At 43.2% G+C, this 26,979-nt stretch overlaps 1 protein-coding gene across 1 annotated transcript in view; it reads left to right on the top strand.

Annotated features, from left to right (window-relative positions):
• Positions 1–26,487, top strand: part of NUAK1 (NUAK family kinase 1) — a 54,673-nt gene extending 28,186 nt beyond the window's left edge. Inside the window, exons 3-7 of the mRNA XM_051636761.1 lie at positions 12,535–12,686; positions 13,783–13,848; positions 20,789–20,908; positions 21,201–21,333; positions 22,407–26,487. Coding sequence (XP_051492721.1) covers positions 12,535–12,686; positions 13,783–13,848; positions 20,789–20,908; positions 21,201–21,333; positions 22,407–23,560 — 1,625 coding nt within the window. The 3' untranslated portion in view covers positions 23,561–26,487. The remainder of the gene's footprint in view (positions 1–12,534; positions 12,687–13,782; positions 13,849–20,788; positions 20,909–21,200; positions 21,334–22,406) is intronic.
• The last annotated feature ends 492 nt before the right edge of the window (positions 26,488–26,979 follow it).

Below are 26,979 nucleotides of genomic sequence, written 5' to 3'. Positions count from 1 at the left end.
CCACGTTTAGGCAGCTGGTATACACTATGAGTCTAGTTTCCTTCTCTAGTCAAGAGAGATCAGCATCTACACAGGGTGGTTTGCTCCCTCCTGGGAGATATTTTTTCAGATAGGTAGGATAAATGACATTGGAGGCTCCTGTTGGGTATAGATGAAGTCTAGCTGACTAACTTAGATCAGATGCTTAACTTTTAAACTGAAGCCATCCCACAGATATTTTTCTCCTCTCTCTAATTTTTACTGTAGGTTTTCAGACTGCCGCTGCACATCTGACAGTACTTCCGTTAGGTGCCAGATTGCACAGATCTACCTAGCCTGGACAATGCTGTATCTCCCCATAATATCTTTGAAAGCCCTTTGTATTGCATTTACAAATGTGATTTCCATAAGCAGGCTCCTTGTTTACGTGTCCTTTTGACCTGCCTGCTTAAAAGCAATTAACCTCAGAATTTGTCAACTGGATGTAAACACAGGCTTGCTTTTTTTTTTTTTTTTTTTTTTTTTTTTTTTTTGGTACAGAGCAAATTCGGATGTGTGGAAACAAAGCTTTCTAGTTTAGAGATATTTTTTGTGGCCTGATCAAAAAGCACGTACCTTGCCCATTACTACAGAATCACAAAATCTTAGGGGTTGGAAGGCACCTGGAAAGATGATCTAGTCCAACCCCCGTGCCAGAGCAGGATCACCTAGAGTACATCACACAGGAACGTGTCCAGGCGGGGTTTGAATGTCTCCAGTGAAGGAGACTCCACAACCTCTCTGGGCAGCCTGTTCCAGTGCTCTGTCACTCTCACAGGAAAGAAGTTTTTTCTGATATTCACATGGAACCTCCTGTGCTCCAGTTTGCATCCATTGTCCCTTCTCCTATCACTAGACATCACTGAAAAAAGCCTGGCTCTGTCCTCCTGACACTTGCTCTTTACATATTTGTAAACATTGATGAGGTCACCCCTCAGTCTCCTCTTTTCCAAGCTAAAGAGACCCAGCTCCCTCAGCCTTTCCTCACAAGGGAGATGTTCGACTCCCTTAATCACCTTTGTGGCTCTGCACTGGACTCTTTCATGCAGTTCCAAGTCCTTCCTGAACTGAGGGGCCCAAAACTGGACACAATATTCCAGATGTGGCCTCACCAAGGCAGAAGAGAAGGGGAGGAGAACCTCTCTTGACCTACTAACCACACCCTTTCTAATGCCCCCCAGGATGCCATTGGCCTTCTTGGTTACAAGGGCACATTGCTGGCTCATGGTCATCCTCCTGTCCACCAGGACCCCCAGGTCCCTTTCTCCTACACTGCTCTCCAGCAGCTCAGCCCCCAACCTGTACTGGTACATGGGGTTGTTCTTCCCCAGGTGCAAGACTCTACACTTGCCCTTGTTGAATTTCATCAAGTTTCTCCCTGCCCAACTCTCCAGCCTGTCTAGGTCTCACTGAATGGCAGCACAGACTTCTGGTGTGTCTGATGGTCCTCTCAGTTTAGTGTCATCTGCAAACTTGCTGAGGTTACACTGTTCCCTCATCCAGGTCATTGATGAAAATGCTGAACAGCACCGGTCCCAGCACTGACCCCTGAGGGACTCCACTAGTCACAGACCTCCAACTAGATTCTGTCCCATTGACCACAACTCTCTGACTTCTTCCTTTCAACCAGTTCACAATCCATCTCACTACCTGATCATCAAGACCACACTTCCTTAGCTTATCTACGAGGAGGCTGTGGGAGATGGTGTCAAATGCTTTACTGAAATCAAAATAAACCACATTTACTGCTCTACCATCATCTATCCACCTAGTTCCTCATAGAAGGCTATAAGGTTGGTCAAACGTGACTTCCCCTTGGTAAAACCATGTTGACTGCTCTTAATGACCCCCTTATCCTTCATATGCCAAGTATATAAGATAGTGCCAAGAATAAGTTGTTCCATCACCTTTCCAGTGATGGAGGTGAGGCTGACTGGTCTATAGTTACCCAGGTCCTCCTTCTTGCCCTTCCTGTAGACTGGAGTGACATTTGCTATCCTCCAGTCCTCAGGTACCTCTCCTGTTGCCCACAGCTTACGAAAGACGATGGAGAGCAGCCTAGCAATGACCTCTGCCAGCTCCCTCAGCACCTGCGAGTGCATTTCATCCGGACCCATGGATTTATGGATGTCCAGATTGCTTAACTGATCCCTAACCCAATCCTCATCTACCAAAGCAAACTCCTCCTTCATCCTTACTTCTTTTGTGGCTATAGGGATCTGGGGCTCCTGGGGAGAGTCTGCAGGAGTAAGGACAGAGGCAAAGAAAGCATTCAGTACCTCTGCCTTCTTTATATCCTCTGTCACCAGGGCACCCACCTCATTCAGCAGTGGGCCTATGTTGCCTCTAGTGTTAGTTTTGTCAGCTATGTATTTGAAGAAACCCTTTCTGTTGTCTTTGACCTCACTAGCAAGATTAAGTTCCAAGGAGGCCTTAGCTTTCCTACATCCTCTGACAACAGTCCTATATTCCTCCCAAGTGGCCAGCCCCTCCTTCCATGATCCATAGATTCTCTTTTTCCACTTGAGTTTGCTCAGCAGTTCCTTGTTTAACCATGCAGGTCTCCTGGCTCCCTTACTTGATTTCCTACCCATTGAGATGCTCTGATCCTGAGCTCAGAAGAAGTGGTCCTTGAATGTCGACCAACTATATTGAGCCCCTTTACCACCTAGTACCCTTTCCCATGAGACTTCCCTTAACAATTTTTTGAAGAGGCCAAAGTTGACCCTGCAGAAGTCCAGGGTTCTGGTCCTGCTGGGTATTCTGTTCCTCCCACACAGGATCCTGAACTCCACCATCTCGTGATCACTGCAGCCAAGGCTGCCATTAACTGTCACTGCTTCAACCAGGCCCTCCTTGTTGGTGAGCACAAGATCCAGCAGTGCTTCTCTCCTAGTTGGTTTGTCCACCATTTGTATCAAGAAGTTATCACTGATGCATTGGAGGAACCTCCCAGACTGTGAATGGCTGGCTGTGTAGGCCTTCCAGCAAATATCTGGGTAGTTAAAATCCCCCATGAGAACTAAGGCCTGTAATTGCAAGGCTGTTTTCAGCTGCCTGTAGAAAGCCTCATCAACTCCCTCGTCCTGATCAGGAGGTCTGTATTAGACCCCCACAGCTGTATCACCCATGCCAGCCTGCCCCTTAGTTTGTACCCACAGACTTTCCACTTGCCCCTCATCTGCCCCTGGACAGAACTCAATACATTCTAGTTGCTCTCTCACGTAAAGAGCAACTCCACCACCTCACTTCACTGACCTGTCTTTCCTAAAAAGGACGTAGCCATGCATGACCACATTCCAGTCCTGTGAGCTGTCCCACCATGTCTCTGTAATTGCCACCAGATCATAACCTTTAGACTGCACACAGACCTCTAACTCCTCCTGTTTATTCCCCATGCTGCCTGCATTGGTGCACAGGCATTTCAGGGAGTGAGCTGAGCGTGCTGGTGGCACCCTTGGGAGGCGGGAGGCCTTCTGGTCTTCATTAATACTAGAACAATGCCCACTACGAGGGCAGACATACAGTTGTGACTCCAAAGAAATTCCATCCTCTCAGCAGGGCTGTAATTGGCAATCTGTTGAGCACGGCTGTGAAGGAAGTGCTCTTTCGAGTGACTTTAAACTTCTTGAAAGGGACTGGATAAATGAAGCTGGCTTTGCTAGCAGTGTTCTGATTTCAGCACATAAATTTTAATTTATAGAACATTGCCTCTGTCCATTCATCTGTCTGTCTCTCCCCTGCCCCTCACCCTTTCCCTGCCCTATTTCTTTCATGCCTTGAAAACTCCAGGATTTGATAAAGCCTTTGAGAGCTAACATATTTTTCCAGGGGAAGCCTAAGTGCAAAGCCTATCTCAGCTGGCAATACTTTATGAAAGTTAAGTCAGGGAAAGAGCATCAGGCCTGATTCTGCAAACATTTAAACATGTGTTGGACCAATCATGAGAGTGAAGTTAATGCCTGTTACATTCAGAAGTGGGCTCTTGAGTCTTTGTAGTGTGATTTCAGTGCCTATGTGAGTGTTTCTGTGGTGGAAGAGTTGTCCTTGGTCAGTATGCCCATACAGAAAAGTCTCCCCATTTGCAAAATGCACTTAAAAATGAACAGATTATTAGCTAACAAGTTTGTAAAAAAAGTTTAATGAAGATACTGCCTAAAGAACGAATAAATAAGATAACAATTGGGTGCCCATGGAACATGGTGGCATTAACATGAACGAGTAACGGAAGGCATGTGCTGAAGTGCTTTGCTGGATTTGGGCCAGGATGCTCAGGATAGTGCTGGATTCTTCACAGCAACAAGGCACAAAGAATGGGTTTCTCATCTAAGAGGGACTTTTTTTTTTTTTTTTTTTTTTAGGTTGCGTTTTTGGTACGCCTAAGAAAAAGCACAGAGATTCCCTGTCATGTATCTACCAGTCCACAATGACTTGAGCTAGGTTGCATGCTTTGGTTCATCAGGAAGCTGGTTCAGCTCTTCTGTACTTTCACAATCCCAAAGGCAATGGAAGATCTGACAGCGTGTAGCGATGGTAGCATAGTATTTCATGATACTCATCTTCCTTGCCAAATACATATTCAGTCTCACACTTTGTGCCAGACTTAGTGCAAGAAAAAGCCAATGCAGGCTTGGTGTTTCAGGCACACATAGGCCTGTGTCCAGTGCAGGGCTCCTTGAGTTATGTCACTTAAGTCACCAGGTTGTCAGCAAAAGCAGCCACCTTGCCAAAAATCTGCCTGGGTGGCAGGCATCAAGGTGCACAGCGGTGAGCTGACAAACTGCATCCCCTCCAGCAGTGCCAGCCTAGGCAAGTGTGCTCGGCATGGGTTGCCACATAGAGCCCTGGATGGGGCAGACAGTCAGGGACTGAGGGGGCAGCTTGCACCATCAGAGGGTTTGTGTATGGGCAGAACAGAGTTAATGTGTCTTAGGCTGACAGCGTAGGGGAAGCAATCCCAGCCTCTGTCCCAGTCTCTGCCATCTCCTGTTTTTCAGACGTAATCAAAACAAACTTTGGTGCCTAATGACTTCATTCCTTCTGAAAAACACCTGAAAAAGTCAAAAGTCCCTTAAAACATCACGTGGACGAGTGGACTTTAAACAAGAATGCTGATAGTTGGAAAGCTGGAATGTTTCTTTCTTTTTTTTCTTTTTTTTCATTTGGCCAAGAGAAAGTACTTAACCAGTGACACTATTTAACCACATTTCTAATTGGTTTCCTCTAATTATGTAGGCTTTTGACCTTCCAGTGCTTTATTCCCATTGTTTTCAGTTGATAACATCCAAGAACATAAAGTAATATTTCAAGAGTCTGGCAATAGTAAAGAAACAATTATAAACAAACTTAACTCTTTAGTTAACATGTCCCACATTTATGAATTTCCTGTCATTCAGGGTGATCACCCAAACAACACTTTGTCAGATATGACATGTGTGAGATCACTGGCAGGTCCAATTCAGATGTCAAAATTACTGCAAGCAACAATGACATTTATTTCTATCTTTCTATTTACACAGTCCTCCCACTGCAATGTAGATATTTGCTTGTCTGAACTTCCTCAGCAGTTTGTAGTCATAATTTAAAAAAAAAAAAAAAGAAGAGAATTAACTCTTGTATTCTTTGCTGAAACAAAAGGTAGTTAGTGTAATATTGTGACCAAATTAGCAAGTCTCGTTTTTCCTTCCTTTTTAAAGAGTAGACCATCAAAATCTGCATATCTTCAGTCTCATTCTCTGAGAAACATCCTCAGTGAGGATAATGGTTCTCATTCTGATTTAATCTCCTCACTGGGGAGTAAATTCTAGCATGCTGTCTGATTTAATTAGAAGAGTTGCAATTTGGCTGAATAGGGCCGTAATTCAGGAATACTATTTAACACAAGCTTAGCTTTAAAACACATACTTTGTATCTCACTATCTTAAGTTATAATTAAGCATATGCATACAGGTGGCTTTCTATATTGGACCTTGGATATTTTAATATCTGCTGTATGTTCTACTGAAAAACAGTCATATAATGATAATAACAACAATAATAACAATAATAACAACAATATAAACAAGAATAACAAAAAAAAAAAAAATAATTATTATTATAAATCTGCCAATGGGGCTGTAAAGCTTTCAAAGCAATCAAGAACACAGAAGATGCATCGGGCTGAATTTCTAAGGCAAAAAACATTTTTCAGTTCTCATGTCTTTTTGAAGAATAATTCGAACCTTATTACACAAGTGAGGTAATTGGGTCATACATGACTTCTGAATGAAAAGGTTATTCTAGTCTGCATCTCCAAAATTAAAAACAAACTCGTTTGTTCTTTTGATTTGGCTGACCTTTAATAAAAGAGCATTTTGTAGCAGTGGAAGGTACTTCTGTCTGCGGCTGTTAGGAGAGTAATAAAAATACCGCTGAATGGAAAGACACCAGATGGAAGGAATGTCAACATACTGGAACTAATTTAGAAGATTGCTCTGATAGAGAGCAAAGGCATGAGGAGAATTCAAATGGTTCCAGTGCGAAGAGATTGGCCGCCCCTCTTAAACTAACAAACTAAAATCCTTACCCCAGGGTTACATGTAAACCAAATGGAATCAGCCCACAAGGAGGTAGTGCATTAAGGGGGGGGGGGGGGGGGGGGGCGGAAATCAGCCCCCTTCAGCACTCGTTCTGACTTTAGCATCCTGTAAGCTTGGAGGAAGGGCAAAAGCTTTCTGCTTTGTTTTGCTTTTTGAGTTTGGTAGTAAATAAGTCCAAAGCAAACTGTCCTAATAGAGAGGTGTACAATGTACTATTTAATCTTTCTGACTGATGTTGGCAAAACTGTGCCTGTATGGGTTTTCAACAATTTTAGAGTGAAGTCTATCTTAACATTTAGGAGGGCTACTGAGTATGTTCATCCAGTGTCAAACTTGTCCTGTGGAGTTTCGGTGGAGGTGACTTCAGTGTCACTAAAGGGAAGAATTTAGCAATAGGGTTGAAAAGAGAGGAGTGCTGGTCAGCATGAGGTCCCTATGCAACCAGTGCTATTTGGAAAATGGGAAGCTGTAGATAGAAGCTGAGTTCATCATTTCACGGCCTCTAAATATAAATAAGTGGAGAGATTATATCCAAGAACTATTGCTATAGTAGAACAGCCTGTGAAAGAGACAGATTGTTGATGTTACAAAATGTACTTTGTCTCAGATATGTCTTTGATAGTAAGAAATGAAGTTCTTTCCCAGTTTCACATTTATATTCTTCAATGAGGTCTGAAGCCAGCAGATTTGGTTTTGATTATCAGCCTAGAAGTATAGAACTTTATTTCTGCTATTTAAAAACACAACAACAAACAAACAAACATGTTAGAGTTAAGGGGGGAGTTTAAAGAAAAGCAGTAAGAAATCTTTCTTTGATGACCACATCTTAAGCGCCCTTTGCTGCTTGGTTAGAGTGCTGCTCTTAGCCTGTGCTTGGGCTGAACAGACCAAGCCCAAGCAAGCTTGTAGCCCCCTGGAAAATGCTGATTCTCCACATTGTTGTGACCTGTCTCTTAGTACCTTAGCTCCGTACTCTTGCTTATCTCCTGGGGATACAACCACGCTGTTCCTCACACCTCATGGTACGTCCAGTTCCTGCTCCCTGGTTCCTGATATGCTACCACAGTGCTGTCCCTCCCTCCTCCTTTGTGGCCAAGCAGAGGTGTAGCCATGTCAGGAGTCAGTCCTTCTTCCTGCCGGCTGTGTTTGCAAAGGAGTACTATCGTTTTGCAGTGACTACCCGGCACCAATTGACCACTATGCCTGAGGTAGTGCCAGTGCCCTCCCATCACATCGAGGTCTTGCTACAGCTCTTTCAGCAGAACACAGCTTGCAGAGTGGTGGAAATGAACACAGCGGCTCAGAAATAAATGACACACAGCTTGTAGCAAACATTTCTCCTGCTGCTGTCTCCTTTAATATGTGGAGTTCATGCCTTGTATCTAAGCAACTCCTATCTCTTGATTTGTGACTGACAGACCATTTCTGCTGCTGCCACGTCTGGGTGTTGATACTGACAGTTCTCCACTTATCTTATTTGGCCAGCTGTTTGGAGAGTATAGGTGGTTTGAAAGAAGCAAGATCAGCCCCACCTTTCTTATACATAAACTTCCTCCTTTCCTTGACCTTGTTCAGGGTTGAGAAGCTGGCTTGTACAACATGGCTGTCCCATCAGTATCGGGCTGTAGGATATTCCTGGGGCACAGCATCCTGCTGAAGCTGTGCTCCTCAGTCAGCAGTAAATGCAGCCAGGGTTCAGGCACACTTCTAGGCGGGGGTGAGTTTCGGAATGAATATGCAGTAGGATGGCAGGTAATAAATCATCTGCAATGAAAACAAAGACTGAACCAAGCAGTCCCAGAAGCTATATGGAGGCAATCTGTCCGTCATCAGCCTGCAGGTTATAGCCCAGGTGTTAACAGGGCAGTATATTTATTACCTCATTATTATTTGCAGTAAGTCAATCCAGCCTTTAATTAATGCCCTCTCTTCTCCCAGCCATTGGCCACAATGCTTTCTTGGAGCATATGTTTATGAAACTACATACTGTGCTCAGAAGGAAATTCAGAAGTGTCTGTATGAAGCCTGCCTGGCATCGTGTCATGGTTTGGGCCCAACACGACAACAAAAGGAACAGCCCCATGGCCGCTCACTCAGCTCCCCTCCCCACATACACTCTGGGATGAGGAGGACAAAGCTCCTGGGTTGAGACGAAAGACAAGGAGCGTTCTTCACCAGTTAAGGTCCTGGGCAAAACAGACTCAACTTGGGGAAAAAAAAATAATTTCACACTAATCACACACTCACAGGACACAGACAACACAAAGAGCAGGGCTTGCATGTGTTACCCCACCCTTCCCTTCCTCCTGGGCCCAAATGACTCTCTTCTCAGTTTCTCTCCCTCCTTCCCCCCAGCAGCACAGGGGGACAGGGGATGGGGTTTAGAGTCACTTCCCAGGCTGGTGGTTCCTGCTTCTCCTTCCTTCTCAGGAAGAAGGATTCCTTACAGTCCTTCCCCTGCTTCCCAAGGGAGGGGTCCCTCCCATGGGAGAGAGTCCTCCACAAACCTCTCCTTCATGAGCCCTTCCCACGAGGTCCAGAGCTGCTCCAGCCTGGCTCCTCACAGAGTCACGGGATCCTTCGGGAACAAACTCCCCTGGAACCAGGGTCTTCCAAAGCTGCTTAATCAGAGACCACAGACAGCAAATCCTCTGGCCAAAACATCCAAGTCCACTGGCCAAGTTCACCCCTCCTGGCACCTTCAGGGAATGTTCCACCACCTTCCCCTAGAAGTGCAGGGGGACAGCTGCCATCTCGCCATGGGTTGCAGGGAAACATCTGCTTGGGCACCTTCTTGCCCTTCTTCCTCACCAACCACCAGCACTGTTCTGCCTCTCCAGCACAGCTCTTCTCCCTCCTCTGCTAGCTCTGCTCAGGTGTTACATCGGTTCTTTTGTAAGTTAATTGCTGAGGCTCATATACTGTCCCTCTAATGGCTCCTTGGCTGGGTTTGGAGCAGGAGGAGCTTCTCAGCTTCTTACCGGAGCGACTCCTGGGCCCTTCCCCCACTACCAAAAATCCCACCAAACCAAACCAGAACACATCCTAACTACTACTGTGAAAATTTCTGGTGCACATGGCTGATGGTCTGAGACTTATCAGAATGCTGCCTGATAGTTTTGATCACTGAATTCTTCTTTAAGATTGTGTGAGTGTATTGACATAAATCCTACTGCCTTTCCACTCCCTTTTCCTTCAGTGGCACCTTTCATTTAAGACACTTTTGTCAGCTGTTCAGTCCCCTCTCAGCAGAAAAGTAGCTGCATGCCCTCTCATGAGATGCAGCTGATATGGGTATGCTCTGAACTGCAATGATGCAGTTGTAAAAAAAACACCTCCCACCTTCCCAGAAAAAAAAGAAAAATCTCCCTCATGTAGAATGTGCCAGTTTCTCCTGAATGTGCTTTTAAACTGAAACTCAAATGTGAGTTACTGGGATGCTTGTATTCTCATTGATTCTGATGCGATTTTCTGACAAAAATTCAAAATTTGGAGCAGTGACTTATGCTTTCCTAAATTCAATTTTAAAGGTAGTATCTCAGTTTCCTAGGGGACATAAGAGAAAGTTTGAAATTAAAAATACCTTTAAATGCACATTCCTCTAAACCAATGCTTTCCACTTTGTTTCTTTAGAAATGCAAATTTTAGTACAGAAAAATTAGATTTTGGGATTTAAAGCTGAAGAACATCAGAGGTGATTGGAGAAAGCTCTCATGACTGAACGATGAAGGAAAAACTTTAATAGAAACACCAGCTGGCAGCATGTTCCACTGTAGCAGGGCTGTTATCTCTGTCATCATTGGCACTGAATACCTGGTAGGGCATCAGTGGCCAGGTTAGCAGGGCGGGAAGATCTGAGGGCCCCTTTGCCCCCATGTGTGTCCCTCTGGTTATGTGAACATTCCCCTGAACTCCTGGTGCTCCTCAACTGGTGCTGCTTGGAGTGTGCACTCCGTGAGAGTCCACTGAGATCAGTGGTGACATGTGGCGACTTTACCAATATGTGGATGATGTAACAACCCCTAACTCATTGAATCAGATGGTGTTTTGGGGGTGGGGGATTGTTTTTTTGGGTTTGTTTTTTTTTTCTTTTACATCAAATCTCTTAAACAAGAACATTTTTAGTGATTTGTTACATCTTACTGGAACTATTTCTTTTTGCCTTCCTAACCAACCCTGTTTCTAACAAGCCTTTCCAAGCTTAGAGAAACGAGTGTGTGCATTTCTGCTTTATTGGTAACACATCACAGCATTTCTCTATATGACACGGGGCATGTTCAGTTTTTCCCAGACAATATCAGTCTGTCATTCTTGGAGAGGATACTGTAAGTATAATCCATCCAGAGACGCTCTTCCAGTTTCCGAAGTTTATTGCTAATGAGGATGCACATAGGATGTAATCACTGGCAGGAGCCTCTGCTTCAGGGTACAGTGAGGCCAGCAGACAAGTAAGCAGCCAATTTTATCTGGCTGTTCACTCCCCCTTTTATCAGAGCTGTTTGGCTGGAGTTCAGCAGTGTTAGAGGGAAAAGCAGAGGCTTTGGCTTTTAGAGTTGAGTGACAAGGTGTGACAGGACATGAGACAAAACCTAAAAGCAGCAAATATCTGTGTGTTGAGAGGGGCAGCTTCTCATTTCACTGCAGAAGCTGAAGAAGTTGGTTTTTTTTAGAAAAGAACCAAAAACCAAGGACTACTGGATGAAATTTGCTAAAGAGATATAGCAAGGCATCATTCCAGTAGGGCTGGTCAAAACTAGCATCCGTTTGTAATAACCCCTGTAACCTCATTAATTTGCAGATACTTTGCTGCCAGTGTGACCTGGCCTCAGCAGGCTGCTGCCACAGATAAAAAGAGAAGGAAAATCACCCTGTTTTAATATGAGCAGAGGTTATTTATGGCAGATACAGGAAGTTTCCAGTGGGCTGCAGTGGATTTTCAGTATCAGAAGGGAAAAACTATTTAGCAGCCAGGGCACTGTGGCAATTTGAGACTACTCACAGCATGCTTTACAGGATTAAGTGTTTAGTTATCTGCAACTCCCAGTGAAGTCCTTGACAGCATGTGGCACAGAGTACCCTGAGCTCCAAAGAACGGTCAAGTTGTGGTGTGTATTAGATGAATATTCCTTCACTGCTTACGTGGGAGTCGTGCATTGCCTGCTTTGCACAAGTCGCAAAGGACATATCTACATCATGCAACAGGACTGGTGGTGGTGGCAGGAGATAAGTAAGCTTGAGGATGAATTTGGTGCATGAGTCAGGGTGCAGAGATGTACTGGCAAGAGCTGTACAGCTCCAGAGATGTTGCATCTACTGCTAGCTCAGGTGTTGGTGGCCACTATGCTGTTGCACGGAGCTGGGCTGGAAGAGGACACATGCATCAATTAACTTGTTGGGTTTTGTTGGTAGGTGAAAGCCAACCAATAATCATTATAAGCCAAATGGCAATCCTGTATCAACCAATTGTTGAAGACAGAGTTTGTTATGCCTCCTACTAACCCTTTCCAAGTGATGTGATAGGTCCTGTTTTCTTCTGTCCTCTGGTGTCAAGAGGACTACTGGTAAAAGACAGTCCCTGTTGGAACCGGGGTTAGTATTCAGGTGTTGCTGGCACAAGTGTCCACCTCACCTCATTAGGAACAAGCTGACTTTGTCACTCTGTGACCCCATATTATAGAGGCAAAGAGCTTCTTTCATATAGCCGTATGAAAGCAAAGGTAGCCTCAACTTCCTTCTCTTAGGCTGAATGTCATGATCTTCCACTGGAATAATCTACCTTTGCAGCTTGCTTTCTGCAGTGGGGTTGGTAGTACAGCTCTCCAGGCTGCAGTGATGACACAGGATGTGTTCAGTCATCCTCACTCTTCAAAGTGTCAGTTTTCAAATGTATTGAGTCAACTGTGATGTGATTTTTTTTTTTTCCTTTTATCCTGCGCAGTGTTTGAAAATAAAGATAAGATTGTGATCATCATGGAGTATGCGAGTAAAGGAGAGCTGTATGATTACATCAGTGAGAGGCGGCGACTGAGCGAAAGGGAGACCAGACACTTCTTTCGACAAATAGTCTCTGCCGTGCATTACTGCCACAAGGTGAGCAAAAGAATTGATATTAAAAATTGCTATTTGAAGGCTGAGTAGTGACTTGCATATTTCAAAGCATGTCTGAAGCAACAGTATTCATTATTAAGTATGATAGCATGTGATTATATCAGTACAACAGATGATCTTTGTTAAAATGCTGCAGTAATACGCTGCCTGTTTTTAAAGACTAAGGATGTTTTCCTGTGTTGCAGCAGATACCAGCCACTCCCTTACATTAGTCCTACATTGCATTTTTGCCTTGGAAATAATTCTCCTGACATGGAAAAACTAATACATAACATAAACTAGAAAAGGCATCCCATAGTGCTTCTACAACATTAATGTTATACATTCAAACAAATGACATTAGCCATCATGGTACATGACAATTTAGGCAACTGAAACCAAGGTAGCTGACTGGCTGTCATCATGGACCTTTTATCCCTGCTTGTGATACTGCAGAGAGCTAAAACTTGCATGAGGCTAAAGGCAACGAGCAGATAGCACAATTTTTATTTGAATTCTTAAACACTTTCATCTCCTCTTGAATTCTGGTAAACAAGGGCAGTTTTCAAAGTCTTCACTATGTAGCACTGAAAAGCTGCAGCTCCCTGTGCAGTTAATTTTCCCCAAATTTCTTTAGAGAGGGCTCTGACCTAAACCCAGCTTGTTCACTTCCATCCCTAACATCCTGTAGGATTGTAAGTATCCCGATCCACGTGGCTGCACATTGGAGGAATGAGGGCCTTTGTAAGGACTAACGTCATTGACAGATATTGTTTTCTGGTGCCTGGGAAGAATATATTGCTTTCACGCCGTGGGGGCAGGATCCGGGCTGGAATTAAGTTCCAAAAAGACACCCCTGCACTCCCCCACCCCTCCTGCTGTTTTAGAAGCTTTGTGGGAGGACAGATTCCAGTCATTCTTCCCTTAACCACACACCAAGTGACTAATACATCGCCTGTCACTAGTCACTGGGCCGTGAGTGTTATGACAGTGAAATCAGCCCTGAAACGTAGATACAAAGACCACCCTGCCAGCTCACCTTTAATTTTCCCAATATTTTCTCATATTCTCCTCTCTGTTTTTTGATTTCTTGTTTCAGAATGGTGTTGTCCACAGGGACCTAAAATTGGAAAACATCCTTCTTGATGACAATTTTAATATTAAGGTAGGATTCCTTTTTCTCAGCTTCTCAGAATGGATTTCCATGTTTTGTCATTTTTTTATCCAAGGTATTAGAAGAGCCAGTGTTATGGCAACAGCTACTAAGCAACAGCATCTGTCAAGAGGCTCTGGGGTTTGGAGGTTGTGGAAAGAGCACTACTGGTGACGAGTCATACATACTAAATGAAGCTTTGCATAATTTGGGGGAGAGGACTCTGTCCTGCCACCCAAGGGCAAAAACTTCCAAAGCAGTATCTATTTACTGGTAGGAAACAGCAGAACATTTCATAGAGTCAGGTTTATTTTATAAATTATATTATTGCTGACTGATGCTGTGGCTAGGAGAAAACTTTCCTGGTCCAGAGGGTTCAAGTGCCTCCTAGAGAACACTCTGAATGTTCTTTTGATCATAGCTGGAAAATAAGCAAATAGATTTTCAAAATAAACCTAGTAAAGCACATGTGCTTCATTAGGAAATGGCCTTGGAACTCCAGACACAAATGTATACTTTGGATAATGATGTCACTGATGTCATTTCCATGTCATTTCTCCCCAGTGAAAGCATGGGAACAACCTTTTTTCTTTCTTCTTTTTTTCCTAATAGCTGTAGTACAAAGATGAATAATGAAGAGATGATTGTAGTTTCCAGGTGGTTGAACCTGTTTCGACTTTGTTCCTCCCTGGGTAGCTGGATGTGAGGGTGGCTGGATGCACTCATCTACAGGGAGACAAATGGAGGGTGGGACGCTGAAGAGTTTCTGCTGACACTTGGGCATCTTTGCTTAATTAGCAAAGTAATTGAGGAGCTCCCTGCATAGCCAAATATCTAAATAGGCTGGATCTTCATTTTGTCTCTGCTGAAAGCCACGGGGCTGCACGCACTGCCTTCTGCACTTCACACTGGAGAGATTGTCTTCATTTTAAGCTGATGTTGCAATGGAAATGGAAAGTAACATATGGTAGCTGCCATCTGTGTCACGCTGATGACAGAAGCTAACTTGGATCAACTAGTGGATTAAAGGCACATAAATATGTGGTTTCTAAAAATAGTCTTTTACAGAAGGCCCATCCAATGCAATTCTTGGACATTTTGCTGTTAACATCCAGTGTTAGAGCAAACCTCCCCACTCCTGTTCCTACAGGGACATGGGCTGCAGCAGCCCAAGCTGTTCTCAGCAGCGCTGAAAACAAAAAGTAGCCTTTCTAGGACATTGTATATGGAACAGGCTTCCGCAGGCAGGATGACCTTTCTTTCCGCATTACACGCCAAACTATCTTCCCAGCTAATCAGAGAATTCTTGAGAGAAAAGAGGAATTTGGGGAATTTGCTAGCTGCGGAGTCCTGGATCTCCGCACTGTGGTCCTCATATGCAAAACCAATCACTTCCCCAGGTCTCTGGGGAGCTGCTCTTTGTCAAAAGGCTCCACTCCCTCCCCTCTCTTCTTTATGGGAGTCTAATCGTCCTGCAGGGAAAGTAGGAGGATGGGCAGGGATGAGTAGCTTTGTATTTGAGTCCAAACCATGGAGATAACCCAGGGGTTTCAGAACCACAGATGCAGTTCAGCTGCTGTGCTCAGTGGCACTGCTGTGGAAGACATTCAGGTAGCCACAACTCCCCGCATCCCTTCCAATCATTTGGACATCTTTTTCTTGAGGGCTTCCCTTTCCTGAACTGCATCGTGTTGAAGCTGCCATGTAGGTATTTTGCATATTTCCAGACTTTCCTCAGCTACTTCCCTGAAAACCGTAAGGCACAAACACCTCTGAATGGGCAAGGCTGCCTCAGCACGGGTAGGTGGCTGCAAGCTCCTCTGTTGGCCCCTGGTAGCTATTTCTGCAAAGGGTCTCGTGAAGCTAAAAAATAGACTGAACTTGGGAAGCAGTTGGTATCTCATACATTTTAGTATCAGCAATGTTTGAATTTGGATTGCTTCGATTATTTTTTGTATTGTTTTTCTTTTGCTCACTGCTCTGAATACACTTTGTATCACTCTTTGTATCTTTTGCTCACTGCTCTTTGAATACTTGATGGGAAGCACACTGCCACTATTTCACTTAATCGGAACCTTTGAATATGTTACTGTGGTTTCTATGTTACTTGCACAGAATTTTACTTCCCACTTTTTCTTTGTTTCTCTAAATAGTAACTGTTGGCAAGGAAACACATATGAAGCTGTAAATGATTTATTAGGAGTAAATTTATCAAGTCCTCATTCTGAGAGTATTTAGATATGGTTTATTCATGCAGAAAAAAGAAATACACAATTTGGGGGTTGGTATTGACTGATTACTTCAAACACTCAGTGGAAGCATTTTCTGGAAGTGGAGGGAGATAGTCTTATCTGTACTTTTCCTGTATTTATATTTCATTCCTTGGATTACAAAGGACTTACAAAATTGGCAGTTTGATTTTAAGAATGAGAAAATGAAAGGAATCCCTTTGTTCTTGAGTGCAGTGTGCAATCAAATACGTTTCTGAAGAAGCCAGTGATCTCTACATTATAACGTAAAAAAAGTCACAGCAACATGAAGAAAAAAATAAGGTGTTGTAAATATAGATCTATGTGTAGCAACTTAAGCAATACTTTTAGAACAGGAAATAAAGAGGACAAGTAATCCATTAGAAATTATTATCCAACTTAAAAGGGCCCCAAGCCATTTTACATGATACTATGCTAACTTGGAAACCATTCCTAAATTTTAACTAATTAATTGAAGGTCATGAAGCAGTGTATGGGGACATAATCACTTTTTTTTTTTTAAGAGTTAAGATAGAAAAAGTCTCTGGAAACAGAGTCATGTATTTGAGTACAGCAACTTGGAAACACCAGTGTCTGAAAGCTGACAAAAAAATATGTTTTGAAGAGTTCTGCTGGCCCACAGACCAGAGGTGGAAGGTGATGAGGGGAAGAAAGTGGTCTGATCTGTGATATCTAATTATGTTTTTCAGAGACTTGGTGTACGCAGTACTACTTCCTGTAAACTATTACTTAAAATCTCTAAATGCAGCAAACACAAGTGAACATAATGAGCTTTAAACACATGTGAAACAGAACATGCACACAGGTCTATGGGGTACAAAGAGTTCATCCAGCCAGTTAATCAAACAGTACCTTGCCTTGCTCCCCACATACGCACCCAGAAACCCTAAGTGTGAATGTTTCTCATGGGAGCTAGCTGGTCTGTGGAGGTCAACAGTGGGGTACAGTCCTAGAGCTAAACCTCACCAAGGCACTCTGCCTCCCAGGGTAGAAGAATGTTATTTGCTTTCTTACCTCAGTCGTAGTGCCATGTTCTTTAAAGAAATAACACAGTTTCTACAGCATGTACAAGCCTCACCTTACTCACATTCACGCCTCAGCTGCTAACAGCACCATTCACCTTAAAATTTACTCCATTCTCCTTTCAGCTGCTCACAATTGCTGCCTTCCACCCTCCAGCTCTGGGTAGCTCCGAGCTGCCCCCTCAGTTTGCCCTGGCTTCCCAGGGGTAGGTGCAGCTGCTCCCCCAATGCAGAGCAGCCTTTCACTGGCATTTTCATCCCATCAAGGCCATATCATCATTCTTAATCCTAACACAGCTGGAGGTGGGCAGGGTCAGACAGGCAGCAGGGCCAAGGCAGCTCCAAAGCACCAAAAGAGCTGGCCTGAGTTGGTGAGTTAGAAAGCTCGTTGTGGGAAGAGATTCACACCAGCTTTAGGCATTGCCTTTGGTGGTGGTCATCAGAAAAAGCCTTCTGGTGATGCTGTCCTCTCTTCATTAGTTTCAAAAAGGCTGAAAATGCTAGTTTTTGATTTATTGTAGGTATCAATTTACTAGAAGAGGTAGCAACAGGGTGAGCGTGTAGCTACCTCCATTCGCCCGTAGCTCCTGCAATTTGGCATGATGAGAACCACATGTCCTCAAGCCCTGCAGCTCTCCTCAGTGCCTAAATCCCCAAAACTGCAAGCAGGGAGGTGGAGAGAAACTGCTGTCCAGTGTGGCAACCAGGGAATGAGTGCCTCTTGCTGGTCTGTCCAAATACAGTGTCCCTGCCCCATGCCACAACCTACCCCCAAGGGACACCTCTGTCAATGCAGCCTGGCACGGTGGAGGGGGGCTCCTTGTTCACAGCAGGGCTGTGGCTACTCCTGGGCTGGGAATTGCACCTAAGAGAGATGTCTAGCAGAGGTTGACGTAAACTGTATGATCAACCCCAAAGTGATAGAAGGAGAGAAATATGCAAGTATAATAGTAACATAATCCTACTAACTGCACTTTCTCTTGGGCTGGTAAGGGGACACCAATCAGACTAACCACTAAAAACCCATGGGGGTTTCATATATACAGAGTAAGTATATGTAATTGGGATTTACCTTGCTGGAAGTCTCACCCACTACACATACATTTCATTTGCTTTAAGAGACCTAATTATTTCTCTCTCTACAGTACAAAGAGACAGATTTTTAAGTGGGATAAAACTGACAATTTCTGTGAGTGTGAACTTCATGGAATTTATAAGCCACATTTAAACAATAAATTACATCTGGTTTATCATAGCTAGGAGTAAATATGAAACATATACCTCCTGAAATGAGGGGAATACAAGTCCGCTTCCCTGCTCCTCCCAATTTAGGAAGTTTTTTTGACTTGATGCCTTAGTTCCATTTAAGTGCCAAGAACATGAAGTAATGTTGGGTTCTATTAATCTTGTTTTGGGGGGCATGACAGTTTTAATGGGAAAAGCTGATAAACATCAGTCTGTGAGTATGGGAGTGGGCTGTAACATAAATACTCTTTTCCTGAATGGTCAAAATGAAAACATGAATGCCCAAGTTTGAGAGTTTCTTAGGGTGAACAATGGTATGTGTATCCCTATATATATATATTCATGCACATCTACATGCATTTTATACATTCCACGGTGTTAAGGGAATGTATTTTCTTAAGGAATCACGCTGTGCAGTGTTTGTCCTTGTCTTAGCTGCATCCTGAACTAAAATTAAACTCCATCACCAGCACGAAGTTTTAACACTGAAATGATCCTGTTCTTGCCCTGATTGACAGGGCACACTTCATAAGGCTTAAAACCAACTTCCTGCAAGCCAGGCAGGGTGACTTGATAAGAAAGTGGAATTTAGGGCAATTAAGTGCAATCTGAGCCATGAGAATATGAGTGCAGGCTGCAGTTGTACAGCAGCTGTTTTCAATGACATTCCAGCCATACAATGAAGATTTTACAAACCACATTTATTTAAGGGTTGAATTTTCTGCTGTGGGTTGATAATATGCTGTTTGGGGGACTGAGTGAGTTCAAACTGTGAATGGACATGGTGAGATGAATTAACATTAATGAACAGGAATCTGCTGCTCTTTGAGCAGGATGTTATGAGTGCAAATTGTCAGTGGAACACCTGCATAAGCAGAACATCAAGATAGGAGAGGGTAAAGCATGAAATTTCATATTTGCTCTGGGACTTCAAAGTTTCTGTGAAAGTTCTATTTTAAAATATGTTTGTATTTTTAACTTAGAAGTATCTATGTCTGTATCTGTGTCTATATTTATAGATAAAATGTGTGCGTATGTATTTCTGTTTTGGGGTGAAAAAAGAAAATTGGGAACTTCTGTCCAAACTTCACCAACTTTGTTCATTTTGGTCTCAACTGTGACATTTTTAGGTGTAGCTGCAGGAGTTCAGATAGTAGACTTTGTGTCTCCCAAGAGTTTGCTAGACATTGCAATTAAACAGGTATTAGTAGCACTGGTGAAACACATTTTAGGCAACCAGGAGTGAATAATGCTGCTGGTAAATCCATTTATTTTCTCTTCACTTTGTGTCTTCTTGAATCTTCTATTGAAAATTCATGTGATATAATTTCTTTCTGGTAGGAAAGACCCAAATAAGGTAAAGAAAACCTAGAGAAACTCCTGTCTCTTATAGCTGTAATACCTTTTCTTATGCCCATGCTCTGTTTCTTTTATGGATGCCTAGTGGGCAGTAATAGGAGTATCTCTGGGAAACAGAAGCATTTGGGTTTTAAACAAGATAGAAAATAATAAGTTTTGCCTTGTGCTAGAGAAACAAAGGAAATGCAAAGGTTGTGGGTGTATTTAGTGTTTCTATCCTCAGCCTTTGTTTTGTAAGAACAAGAACAGAGAATTGAAGTAAACAAAATATTTGGACCTGATCCTGCAATTCCTACATGGGCAAAATTCCCAATAGTCTCAAGGGAAGTTTTGTTTTTGTTGGGAAAGCCGGATTTGGGCCCATTGTTTCCAGTTAGGAACCAGACTTGTGTTTATTATCTCGTGATAGACATCTCATGTGCTTTACAACTCAGATTCCTCAGCTGGAGTCCCTGAATCTGGAAGAGTTAGCGAGTGCGTCACTTTCTGTGTCCTCCAAGTGTAGCTAAAATCCCAGATTATTAAAAAAATTACTTTCTTCTGTAATCTTATGTTTAGTTTCCTGTGACACTCCTGCCTTGCTCCTCCTGTTGCATTTTAAAACCTTAACTTTTGGCTTTGCGTGTGCATGATAAGAATGGTAGTACTTTCTGCCTGCTTTCCTTTGATATTAATGATTACACAAGATAAAGAGCAATCTGTGGATAGCAGGCCCAGTGCCTACCAGTATGAGATTGTCTTTGCAAGCATATGCAAGTCATCCAGGATAAAATTAGGACCGATGGCTATGCAGTCAATCAGTGACCTGTCTGTGAAAGCATCCTTGTTTGTAATCTGGAGGATTTTACCTGGGGATCCTTTTCCTTCTCTGGAGGATATTTATAGAGAAAAGTAAAAAAAAAAAATTGGTTATCAAGGGAACTTGAGAGATTTTCCATGCTGAGATCCCTGCCCTGCAGCAGCATCAAGTATAGCTAAGTTCTTCCTCATAAAGGATTTTCTGTTGCATTAAGATATTGTTAATATTACAGATGGCTTGTGCAATTCTGTTTGCAGATTGCTGATTTTGGACTCTCCAACCTTTATCACAAGGACAAGTTTCTGCAGACCTTTTGTGGAAGCCCACTGTATGCTTCCCCTGAAATAGTTAATGGACGACCTTACAGAGGCCCAGAGGTAAGAAGGGTCACCTTTTCCGTGGCAGTATGGGAGTGTCTTTGATGATAATGTTCTTGAGGACTAGTCTTAATGCACATGTAGGTTCACTTTGGTGTCTCCCATACTGAAAGTTCTCAAGCTGCCTTTATTTGCTTTCATTTACTTTGCCTGTGGTTAGTCAGATGTTAGATACTGGTTTGCCCATCAGTAGGCACAACAGGAGGTGATGCTGCTCTTGTGGTGCTAATGGTGGGCAGAAGGGTGGAGACCAGTTTTCCTGGGCTTCACACACATTGTCTCTGTATTTCAGGTTGACAGCTGGGCACTTGGTGTGTTGCTTTACACTCTGGTTTATGGAACAATGCCCTTTGATGGCTTTGATCACAAGAATCTCATCAGGCAGATCAGCAGTGGAGAATATCGAGAGCCAACACAGACCTCAGGTATAAAAAAGGAGTGAGGACAATGTATTGAGCTGACAAGACAAACCCTCAGAATGGAGGGTTTGTCTGGCACCTTCCAACATATTTGGGTGTCATATTAGAATGATGAAGAAAAAAAATATCTCATTCCCCTACTGACTTCATCTGCTATCAATTCCCATCTGAGTACACCATTTACCAAAACCCTTTTTGAAATGAATGTTTTATGGCAGATAGATTTTGTTGCCTTGGGGAAGCTGTAATGGGCTTTTTTAACTGGGTATATGACAGTGGAAGTTCTGTTAGCTATTGCAAGTGGAATTGTTCAGACAAGCTGTAAACTGATACAACAAACTGGTATAGATCAGTCCTCTAGCTGCACTGTGTATATCACAAGCAGAGAGAAGATGAATGGTCAGAGTGATGCAGTCTCTTACCCAGGAAGGCAGGCCAAAGTCTGAATGAATGTCACTAAGTTCACATTTACTTCTCCTTAGAGGAGAACACATGAAACAGTCACCTACATCAGTTAAGTCTGGGCCATTGATTATAATGATTCCTCCCAGCCCTAAACATCTGTGTGTGTATTATGTTTAAATGAATATTCATCTTGTATAATTTGTTTGCCATCCCTTTCAGTATTCTGCCTTCTTGCTCTCCTTATGAAAATACACCTTTAAAATACACAGAAGACTACACTCTTTATGGAAAAAATAAATACAAAAGCAATAATGTGTAGATAATTTAAAATATCCCAGTTCCCCTTTGTTTTCCTCTAAGTTTTGTAATTGGAGTTTACAGTTTGGCAAATTTCTTCCATAATATAGAACTATTCACTAATACAGTAAAAATATTAATTTCTTCGACAACCCAGTGTACATTTCTGAGAGTGAATCATATTTTTCTGGTAAGAAGTAGTTCTCAAATGCATTTTCCAGCACTGACTGATGGCCAAAGCGTTTCCTCCTTTCACTTCTTCTGTAGTAAGAAGTATTATTTTTGAACATTTGATTAGCTCCACGCTTCCATTTTAAACTGAGAAAACCAGAAGAGCCTGTGTTCTAAATGTGTTATGTCCTGTTCTTTTTCCATAGATGCTCGTGGGCTTATCAGATGGATGCTGATGGTGAACCCTGAACGCCGAGCAACCATTGAAGACATTGCCAACCACTGGTGGGTTAACTGGGGCTACAAGAGTAGTGTTTGTGACTGTGATGCCATGAGGGACTCTGAGTCCCCATTGCTGGCAAGGTTTATTGATTGGCATCACCGATCTACTGGCCTCCAACCAGAGACCGATACCAAAGTGAAGTGCCTTTCTAAGCCCAAAGGTCCTGAAGTTACACTAGAGAGACAAAGATCTCTGAAAAAGTCAAAAAAGGAAAATGATATTGCACAGTCCATCCAGGAGGGAGGAGCTGAGAATGCATCCAAGCCCACCTCCAAGAGACCCAAAGGCATCCTGAAGAAAAGGAGCAACAGTGAACATCGATCTCACAGTGCAGGTTTCATTGAAGGAGTGGTCAGCCCAGTTTTACCCTCTGCATTTAAGCTGGAGCAAGAGTTGTGTCGGACTGGAGTAGCCATCAAAAGTGTTGCGGAGGCAGAGGCAGCGGGCAAATACAGCACTAAGCAGTCTTCACTAATGCCAAAAAAAGGAATCTTGAAGAAGACTCAGCAAAGGGAGTCCGGCTATTACTCCTCTCCAGAACGAAGCGAATCTTCTGAACTCTTGGACAATAATGATGAGACAGTAAACAGTGACATTTCTCTGGGGGTCACAGAGCCATCCAGAAATGGGTCTTACGCCCATTCCTGCAGGCGTAAGGGCATCTTGAAGCATAACAGCAAATATTCTACCAGCAGCACTGAATCCACTTTGATTAGCCCCGACACACCAACGCTGGAGGCCATGGAAGAAGTGGTCCTGCCTGGAGATGCATTACCTCGAAGTTACAGTCGCCCTTCCAGCGTCATTAGTGATGACAGTATTTTGTCCAGTGACTCCTTTGATTTACTGGATTTGCAAGAGAACAGGCCAAACAGACAGAGGATACGGAGCTGTGTCTCTGCTGAAAACTTCCTCCAGATCCAAGACTTCGAAGGACTTCAGAACCGCTCACGGCCACAATATCTAAAGCGTTATCGCAACCGCCTAGGGGACAGCAGTTTTTCCCTGCTTACAGACATGGATGATGTGACTCAGGTCTACAAGAAAGCCCTAGAGATCTGCAACAAGCTCAACTAGCAGAGGGAAGAGGGAAAGGGAGGGAAGGGAGTTTTTCTGTGTACCTTTATGATGGAGTAAGCCAGGTCACTGATTTGCTGACAGTTGTAGGTTTGCTTCAGAGGAGTTGACTGTACCTACCTAGCTGAATTCCTCATAAAGAAGCCCCAAAGCAACCTCACACTTCTCTAATTTTGTGTCCTCAAAATATTACCTATCTGTCCAGAGAAAAATCTTTGGTCTTCGTATACGTGATGAAAGCATGTCAGGATCTAGCTGACAAAGGCATCAAGACTTGGTGGCTTGAAGTCAAAGCTAGACAGAATTAAAACTGGAAGTGAGTGACACACATTTTGAGAGGTTTGACAGCTTTGATAAAGATTAGCTTTACCAAGAGATGAGCTGAACTCTTCAAGTAAGATTTGGATGTCTTTTAGAAAGAGAGCCTTTATTTCCTGCTGAAGTTGTTCATCTGGGCACAGTCATTGCACATTGGGAATCTTTGGCTTACATTATGCAGGAGGCCAAGCTTGTTGGTTACTGTGGATCCTTCCAGCAGGGTGACCTGAGAGGTTCTGAACACATTCTGGGACAGGTAATGTGAGACTCATCCCAGAATAATCTCACAAGGTGTATGTGGACAAGCAGTGGAGCAGGCATTGCTGTTCAGTAAGCAGGAGAGCCTGAAGTTGTTTCCAGCTACCCTTCTAGCAACAAAAACAGAGTCACAGAAATTATAATGGGAACTGGAAGGAATGGATGTTATCAGCAGCTAAATGACCTTTTAAGGCATTTCAAACTGGTTGTTCAACTTGTGACTCTCTCAAAATGGCCAGTCAGATGAATGCCCAGACAAAGATGGAACTAACAAAGGTTCTCAAGGATTAACTGACCCTCAAATCTAGAGTTCAGTTGATGTCAGCAAATGGTACTACCTTGCTGTTAGCTTGTAGTATTTGAGGGTGACAGGTAGTTTGTGACCAGAATGTTAGGTAAGAGAAAGGTTGTAGCATGTAGGAAAGGGATAGAGGTCAGAAAGTTAGTGGGAAGATGCCTTTCTCCAAATGAAAATGTTTCTAGGTAGGTAGTAATGGAGCAGAAAGAATTGAGCGATGAAGTGATAGTGGTAGATTTGATAACAGGGTTAGCATAAAAATGCAGGCCTCTCTATATATAATGTAGCTGGTACTGCATGTGCAGTGATACCAGTTTGAAAAAACCCAGGAAGGAGATGTGTTTGTGTTCTCAAACATACCTAAATATCCAGACTGACGGCTTCAACTCCCATAAAGGTACCACATGGGTCTACTGGATTACCTGAATGTAAGCCTAAGTCAGAAAGGCACTGTGTGTTTGACAGGCCTGGGCAAACTGGAATCTTCAGGCCCATTTCAGTCTCATTTCCATGAGCACATACCCCCTGGCTTCCTTGGAGGTGCACTGGTGCGAATAAGGGGCAAGTTTCAGCCGATGATGTTAAATGATCCACAGCTGCAAAACTTACATCTATCTACACACACACCCAGAGCAGAAGAGCATGGGGCAAGCTCTGTTTTCACTTCTACCCTATAACTGAAAATGAAAGAAGAATTTGGCTCACTGTGTCCCAAATCCTAGAGATCGTGCAGAAATGGAATAGAATTCCTCTGGGGATTCCCTGGGGACTGGGGATAACTCCATAAATCATTGGCATCTGGGGCAAGGAGCTCTTTCACTTGCAGGTTTGTCATTTGGTTTCTCATGGTATTTAAATCTGCTGGTTCCTCCTAAAAACCAACTGGGCTTCCCAGCATAAAGGTGAATGAGCTTGAATTTGCTAAATCAGTTAATCTGCCTCTGTCTATGGAGATCCTTTACTTATTGTGAAACACTGGACCAAATTTGGCCCTGGAGTGAACAGCATCAGTACCATGAAATCTGTGAGAGATGTGTGCTCTCAAGCAGTCAAGTGAAATTTATCTCACTGTCCCATTTGCTCAGGAAGGACAACTGCAGGTCATTTCTCTACAGATATGTACCTCTCTGTATGATACTCAGCGTCCCATCTTCTCAGAGGCCCTGCATGTGCTGTTTTAGTCCATCCCAAATCAACACCCCATTTTGCAGTGTACTGAGTTAACAAGTTTGCTGTGGTGCATTTCAAAACAACTCAATATAGTCCTCATGGTCTTGTTGAAACAAGGATGTTCTTTGTGGCCATGGCTTTTAACTCATGCCCTGGAGCATAAGAGCCAGATCCTCAGCTGGTGTAAATCAGCGCTGTCCTGCTGACATGATGGAATATCCCTTCGGTGGGGCTATGCTGACTGACACCTTCCCTGCAGATCTGGCACTAAACCTTGGATGGATTTATAGAGGTTTCAGGATGAAGGCAAGGTAACTCAGCTGGCTGTGGCAGGGAAGTGAGGAGCACCCCTAAGGCTTGTATCTCATGAGGCTTTGGCCCAGGCCTGCTTCCTTGTGTACAAATGTGAATGAGTGAGTGACTGCTTGCTGCCAAACTGGAAATGTTTTGTAGGGATTTACTGGCATGTTACTGGCATGTTACATGTTTACTGGCATGTTATCATTCCTAGAAGAGAAGAAAAAAAAACAAACTTGACTGCACATTGTTATTATTAGTGTTGTGATTTTTATTTAATTTTTTTTGTAATACAAAGTTGACTTTTTTATTTGAATTTGTCTTTCTTTTTATTTATTGGTCTGAAAGCCATTTCAAAGGTATAATAATATATTTGGTGTAATTTAATTGGTGCAACATTATTTTACAGCTCCGGCCAAAATTGTTTGGTGTTATTTTTCAGTTTTTTGTTTTTTCTCCCAATCCTTGGTTGGTTTGAGCTCTACGAGGCACACAGGGGAAAACGCTGGATAATCACCCAAAGTGTTTGTATTTTTAATCTGATACTGTTTTTTATTAAATAAAATAAAATTAATGTCATTGTGAAGAGTCTCCCTTTTCTTTTTCACTGTACATCAGCATAAGCCGAGGCCAAATGGTAATGAGCTTGTCATGCAGAAATACAGCAGCATCTCAGCACATTGTACCAAGTTGTTTATGCAAAGCTTCTTGGCTTCTTTGTGCATTTGAATGTAATGTGGGTGGCCACAGAGACTCCCGTGCTACGAAGCATTTGGCACTGCAACACACCCAGAGCTTTCAGTTCTAGAAACGTTTGGTGGAGAAGAACAGCTGACTGGGGCTTCTCTGCTGGAGGTGAATGAGGTTTGTGGGCCAAGTGTGCTGCAGGTGAGATAGAGCAGGCTGGCTGACCAGACATGGCCCAACGCATTGTGGCCCAGAGACAGATGGACACGGTCCTTTCCCCTCTCTGATGGGAAGGACAGTTTATTAACAATTTTTGTGTTCCCATTGATATATATAATTTAGGGGTTGTCTGGGCAAAAAAGACTGGTGGCCATCCACGGTTGTCAAATGA

This window comes from Apus apus, chromosome 1 (assembly GCF_020740795.1).
Source record: "Apus apus isolate bApuApu2 chromosome 1, bApuApu2.pri.cur, whole genome shotgun sequence".
NCBI classification, from domain to species: domain Eukaryota; kingdom Metazoa; phylum Chordata; class Aves; order Apodiformes; family Apodidae; genus Apus; species Apus apus.
This window is presented reverse-complemented; position numbering and strand designations above follow the sequence as displayed.